This window comes from Oppia nitens, unplaced genomic scaffold (assembly GCF_028296485.1).
Source record: "Oppia nitens isolate AA-2021 unplaced genomic scaffold, nextdenovo-longstitch-racon4-pilon3 scaffold5_pilon_pilon_pilon, whole genome shotgun sequence".
Classification (NCBI taxonomy): domain Eukaryota; kingdom Metazoa; phylum Arthropoda; class Arachnida; order Sarcoptiformes; family Oppiidae; genus Oppia; species Oppia nitens.
The window spans coordinates 8,179,225-8,186,612 of NW_026533243.1; the positions used below are offsets into that span (position 1 = coordinate 8,179,225).

At 29.0% G+C, this 7,388-nt stretch overlaps 1 protein-coding gene across 1 annotated transcript; it reads right to left on the minus strand.

Annotated features, from left to right (window-relative positions):
• Window positions 1–652: 652 nt before the first annotated feature.
• On the minus strand, window positions 653–1,882 carry LOC128961745 (uncharacterized protein DDB_G0271670-like). Its single transcript, XM_054308006.1, has one exon. The coding sequence runs from the start codon at window positions 1,880–1,882 to the stop codon at window positions 653–655; it is 1,230 nt and encodes a 409-aa protein (XP_054163981.1).
• Between the last annotated feature and the right edge of the window lie 5,506 nt (window positions 1,883–7,388).

Sequence of the window (7,388 nt, forward strand, 5' to 3'; positions counted from 1 at the left end):
CCGGTAAGTGGTCCTGGACCATATTTCCGATCTGACCAATAGCTTGAATTGGATCCATCCGAACCGGCTAGTGATGGTACCGGCGATCCTTTCATTGGATGCATTGAAGAGTCCGAAAAATCAGATGCATCTGATAATTGTGAGTCGGCGTAGGAGTCGGAGTCGCTGTTATCCGGTGGTAGATTTTTCGCCTCAAACATACCGATATAGTCGCGGACATTGGGCGACGGGCCGATGTTGAYCTGTGGCGGTGGTGATCCTTTTTTCACCTCTTGTTTTTCACCCATTTTTTGAAACCGTGCGACCAGTTGGCCGACTTTGGTCCTTTATGTCTGACTCGCAGATGTGGATGTTGTTGTTTTTGCAAAGTTGAACTTCTCTGAGAGCTATAATCATATTGTGGACGCATTGGTTTTGGTGTATAACCAACACCTGTTGCCGAATAGCCACTGCCGGCAACACCAGCAAATACTACTACTACTACCGCCGCCGCCGCCAACACCAGTTCCTAAAGCACGACTGGTTCTACGAAAGCCAGCACTGGGAGAGCGCCAGTGGGATGATAAAGAATCGGGCGTTCTTTGGCCAGTAGTAGCCATAGAAGACCCGCCAGCACTGGATGCCCCAAATCTGCTACTACTTGGTGTCATTGCTAGTCTACCACCACTATAGCTACTATCTGAAGTATCCCATTGTGATTGACTACTACTACCTCTGCCAATAGATGGTGAAAATTGTGTTGTTTGTCCAGTACTAGAGCCCCATTGAGATTGAATAGATGTTGATGCCGTTGGGACGATGATAACCCACCAGAACTGTATGCTCCAAGATTGCTAGTCCCAGGCATTGCTAGTCCACCACCACTATAGCTACTACTAGAAGTACTCCATTGTGGTTGACTTGATGTTGATGTCGTTCTTTGACCACTAGTAGCCATAGAAGGATATCCTCTGCTGGAAATGCCACTGCTTGACGAAGTTGTACGACTACGAGCTCCGTAACTATTACTTCCATATGATGGTAGACCACTAGATGAACGACTTGAAGTGCTCAGTTGGGATTGATAACTACTTCTAGCCAGAGATGCTGAAGATGGTGTTCTTTGTCCAGTACTAGAGTCCCATTGGGGTTGAATAGATGTTGATGTGCTTCTTTGACGACCAGTAGCCATCGGAAGATATCCTCCGCTAGAATAGCCACTGTTTGGTGAAGTTGTACGTCTTGGCCCACCAGCAAGTCCCCCGAAACTACTACTGCGAGAGGATGGTAGACCTCTAGATGAACGACTAGAAGTGCTCCGTTGGGATTGATAACTACTTCTAGCCAAAGATGCTGAAGATGATGTTCTTTGTCCAGCACTAGAGTTCCATTGGGGTTGAATAGATGTTGATGTCGTTCTTTGACCACCCAGTCCGTCATAATTACCACTTGGAGACAATGGTAACCCACCACCAATTCCTCCTAATATATTAGATGGCAGAACTACTTGTCTACCACTGGTTCCTCCATATATATTGGTCGGTGCAGTTGTAAGATTACCATTATATCCGCAATAGGGACTACTTGAAGACAATGGTAGCCCACCACCAGTTCCTCCTAATCTATTAGATGGCAGAACTGCTTGTCCACCACTGGTTCCTCCATATATATTGGTTGGTGCAGTTGTAAGATTACCACCATATACGCCATAAGGACTACTTTGAGACGATGGTAGTTCACTACCAGTTCCTCCTAATCTATTCCATGGCAGAACTGCTTGTCTACCACTAACTCCTCCATATATATTGTTCGGAGTAGTTGTTTGACCGCCAGTTCCGTTATTAGACCATTCCTCCTCCTCATCGTCATCGGGCATATCATATGCTTCGTAATCGTATGACATAATGATTTGATTTTGTGATTTTGAAGATATGTCTGAAGATATTCTGTGTTTTTGATTCTGTACTTTCTGTTTGTAAGTGTCTGAATGTGTCTGTGATTTTGTTTCTTTTTTAAAAACAATTTTTCAATTTTATTTGAAAAATAACAATACTTTATAAAAATAGTTTTTTTTAATTTTAAAATATATTTTTTCCAATGTGTTGTAAATTGATTGACAAAGAGATTGGTTGTTGTTGTAGTGATTCTGATCTTTGCCCGACATTAGCCATAGGATACTAATCCTTCCAGTATTGACTAAACTAACGATGATGTCCATCAGCACCGGGTGCTCTCAAATGTTTTTTATTTATAGATATAATAATATATCTGATTGCCTGTGATTTTGTGTAGTTTTTAAAATTTTTTTAAAAATTTTATTATAAAAAACAATAATAAAATTTAATCTTAAAAAATTGATTATTAAAATTTATATAGATTTTTGGGTTATTCAAATTTATCGTTTATTTGATTTAAAGAAAAAAATATCTAATTAGTAATCAAAACATAAAACTGATTAAACTGTCGTTTAATAGAAAAAATAATTACATTATTATTAATACATTTTTTTGTTTTACATAGATTTTAACATAATTTAATTAGAAATTAAAGCTTAAGAAATTGTATTTTTCTTTTTTCATATAATAAATACATTTTGTCTCTCTTTTCGATACTTTTTTGTTGGTTGATATATCATATCTTTTTTTAGTTGCTTAAAATAAAAGTAATGATTATCATCATTATCATAGTCAGCATCACCAGTGATGAGCACAGTTAACATGGGATTACACCCCATAATATGCAATCACATCCTATTGGGGATTCCTTCCTAATAAAAGTTTAGTTTTAGTTTTTATTTTATATTATAATTTTTATAAGATTTATAAGCAATACTACTGTATATTATGACTGCTTTTTACTTATTTTAAGAGTTTGGGTATTATTTTTTATATCATTTATCTATTGTATATGATATCTGCCTAAGTATTGAACTCATTTAACAGTAAGTCTTACACAACATATAAACAGAGCTAAAAACAGAAAATAAAAACAATAAGAAATAATAATAAATAATAACAAAAAGTAAAACAAATAATAAATGTCTTTTTAAAAAAAATGTTGACAAAAAAATAAAAAGTTAATACATATATAATATGTTTTTAGTGTACATACGTAATAAAAAACTACAGTATAATGACAAGACATTTCTCTCATATAATTGAATTCCCGACATTATATGTGGTGCCTCTTATATATATATATACAGTTCCCCATCAGTGAAATAGCTATAACTCCTTTCATATTTTCAGCGATCATCAGTAWTATATATGTTTTGAGAGCAATGGGAGAGAGAGAGAGAGAGAGAGAGAGAGAGAGAGAGAGAGAGAGAGAGAGAGAGAAAGAGAGAGGCATTGAACTTGRATTTTGGCCAAATATTATCGATAGTAGTATCTCTCTCTCTCTCTCTCTCTCTCTCTCTCGCATAGCATTGCATAGCAAAACTTATCACTCGATATGATATCACATAAAACCATACAATAGTTATCACATCTCTTCCTTAGTTACTCTATTAGCATCAAACACAACAACAATAGCAATAATATCCATCCCTGTGCTGTCTATATATATATATATACCAATCTCAACCGCAATTGTGCGAATCAGGCCTACAAACCGATCAGCAATTTTGTTGTACAAAATGAAAAACATTTGGTGTGAATTGAGCTCTAGATTTATTTGATGATATAAATCGCATTATTTGGGGTTGTTTTGTGAATGGCATAGACACACACACACACACACACACACACACACACACACACACACACACACACACACACACACACACACACACACACACACACACACACACACACACACACACACACACACACACACACACACACACACACACACACACACACACACACACACACACACACACACACACACACACATAGATACATACTGTCCCCACCAAAATAACTAACGAACCTCGCTTATATATTGTACTGTATAATATACCAAAAAAACATTATGATTACAATGTGTTAAATTTTTATTGATTTGCTCATCAAAGTCATATATAATAATAATAATAAAAAATATATACTAATTATTGTTTTTAATAGATTTTTTACTTAGTTGGCAGTTAACTGGGACCCGGCATCGGCTCATGGATGACATCAATTGTATCCGACAACAACTACTACCGTTTAAATAATAATTTTTCAATTATTATATCCGATGCACTTATTTTTATGTTAATACATATTTACTTTTTTTTATTTATTTATTATAATATATAATATATTTGAATCAATAATTTAATACACAAATTATTCTCTCCGTTTACAAATCCGTTTGAATCTAAAGTCTAAACTATTTATATGATAAATATGACTAAAATATATTATTGATTATTCAATTATATATATATATATAGTATATAACTAGAATAGACCTAKACAAATTTGTCAAATAATATCTTATTTGCTTAGATTTAAACTATTTTTTTAGGTGTTAAAGGCTAAATAATGCATTTCTAATATACTGTATGAATAATCAATATCAATATATAAGTATAAATTATATTTAAATATTTTATGTATGTATAATATCAGTCATTTGCATAGATATCACAGTCAAACCTTCAAAAAAACTATACATGAAATAAGTGATTATCGCTTTTATTAACAAAAAAAATAAGGGATTTTTTCCAGAGAGTACTGACTGACTGACTGTCATCATAATTAATGGCATAAATTATTTATTATCTTTTTTTCAGTAATCTATTTATTGTTTTTTATTTAGTGTGTGTTATTAGCTTAAATAGTTTTAATATCATATACACTTTATATACTATTAATACTGTATATAAACTACTATAAAGTATAGCAATGGATAATTTTTTGGTAAAACATAAGTAGTAATTAATTATTATTTATTTTTTTCGGAGACAATCTTTTTTCCCTCGAAATAATAAACTATTGGTTGAGAAAAGTTAGTCTAAATGACCACAAATTTAAATTGATTATTGCTTTTAATTTATTACATAGATATAAGTTAGTGTACATGAATATGAAGTTTTTTTTAATAACCATTAATCTATCATAACTTATATCAATAAACATATGAAATATGTTAAACATATAGAGTATGTAATACTAAATATTTGTATCTAAATTTTTAAATAATAATAATAATACTAATGTTTTAGTTTTGAACAAATGTTTGGCGTATTATTTCTAATGTTATATTAAAAATAAAATAAAGTAAAAATAAAATTACATACTATTTATTCAATGTTTAATCAAATAAAACAAACAAAAAATCAATGTATGAGAAAATTGTTTATATTATAAATATAAATTTTTATTTTGTTTTATAGTTAAATGACATTTTTAAAAACATGTGCATAACATTAATAAACAACACTTGAAAAAAATAAAATAAAGTATTTTATTAAACTTAGATTTATTTGTTGTATAACATTATTTAAATACATATACCATTTAGCGTTGATTTAAATTTTATTTTATTATATATTTATTTTTATTGTATAAAAAACAATTTGATATGATAAATATAAAAATAGTAAAATGTTATGTGAAAAGTCATTCATAATGTTATTAAACTGTATGTTATTGCTTAGCCATTAACTTTAATAGACATTAAATAGTGAATATAATAGTCATTATTTGACATTAAAATTAAATGATTTTTATATTTAAGAGACTCTATTAATGTAAAAATACAAATAAAAATAATAAAAAACTACAAATTCAATGACTTTTTAATATTACCTGCTATTTAGCTTTTGTTGACAAAAATAGGTACTTACGATAATATATATATATATATATATATATATATATATAAAAGCACCGGTAATTTAGACTATGTGTGTTTGTGTGAGTGAGTATGTATTTCACACACATGTTGGTTAAGTCATCTACACGTATACAACTCAAAAGATACCGGAGCTCCACATTCCTTACAGTGCAAATCAGTGATATTAAATTAATTAAAAAATAATTTTCACATTTTTAGTTTATTACATTTATTACTTATTATTTATATATATATATATATATATATATATATATAAAGTTTAAATACTGTATATAAATATACTGTATGTGATTATAATTTTATATTTAATAATATTTAGATAAACAAAATAATAATTTTTTTTCTGTCATTTAATAAGATTAACATTAATATGTAATTAAAAGTTAGTGACAATTACAAAGTTAGTTAATTTTTTAAAAAAGTTTAATGTTATGATAGTTTGTTGAAAAATTCAATTACGGGAAAAAAGTATTGAAATTAACATTAAAAAACTAATAATTGATAATTAAATAAGAGTTAATATGAAATTTATGAAAATAATTATATAGAAAAAAGTAATCTTAATTTTGTAAATATTTATGAAATTTAATTTTTATACAGTATATAATAATATTATATTGAATTTTTCAATTAGTTTATTTAAATAATTTACTAAATAATTAATAAAATATAAGTTTAAAAACTAATCACTAATATATTAAATATAAAAATGTTGTACTGTATTATTGAGTATAAAAAAAATTAAATTAATAATAATATAAATAAAATATTTATGTATGTCCTGTCGTCACCATATCTTTTCTATAATAATTATAGTTATAATTTATATATACGTTATATTATATAACATGAAAACTGTAGTAACGATAGGACCGGATGAAACAAAATGGTTTTTTGTCATAATTTATTATTAATGCATTATTATTGTTATTATAACTATTATTATTGAAATAAAAAAAGTTGCAAACACTATTAACATATATGTAGTGTCAATGTGTGGTGTTTATTGTGATACACTTATAATAATAATAATAATAATAAATGATCATGGTGATTATATTAGACACCAAACAAAAAATCATTATCTATCATTATATTTATTTATATATACAATATTTTTACATATAGTACTGTATAAACGATTATTATTTCCAGCAATTAGATACACAATTGGTGACAATGTGTCAGTAGCCCTGACATTGAAAATGTGTTAACTACCTGGGCACCGGTGTTAATTTTTTGTTTTGTTTATAAAATTATAGGTGCTTTCAAAAAAAGATCTGACAGAGAGAGAGAGAGAGAGAGAGAGAGAGAGAGAGAGAGAGAGAGAGTCTCTATGGGTTGTCCGTGATCTGTGATTTTAATTTGCAACTGAAATATATATAAAATTAAAATTATATTTTTGTATGAATTTATTATATAAACGACTGACAAAAAAACTGACACTACATTTATCAGTCATTGACAGTCACTCCCAGTTTTCAAGTATAACTTCTATACTGATTACACATTATATATATTGTATAATAAGTTATGATATGGTAGTGGACTCATGAATTTTATGAGAGTATATGTTATATGATTAATGGTATTTAATACACATCACTGTCTTTTTT

Coding starts and splice junctions, on each gene's coding strand:
- LOC128961745 (XM_054308006.1), bottom strand. CDS start 1,882: ATGTCATACGATTACGAAGCATATGATATGCCCGATGACGATGAGGAG.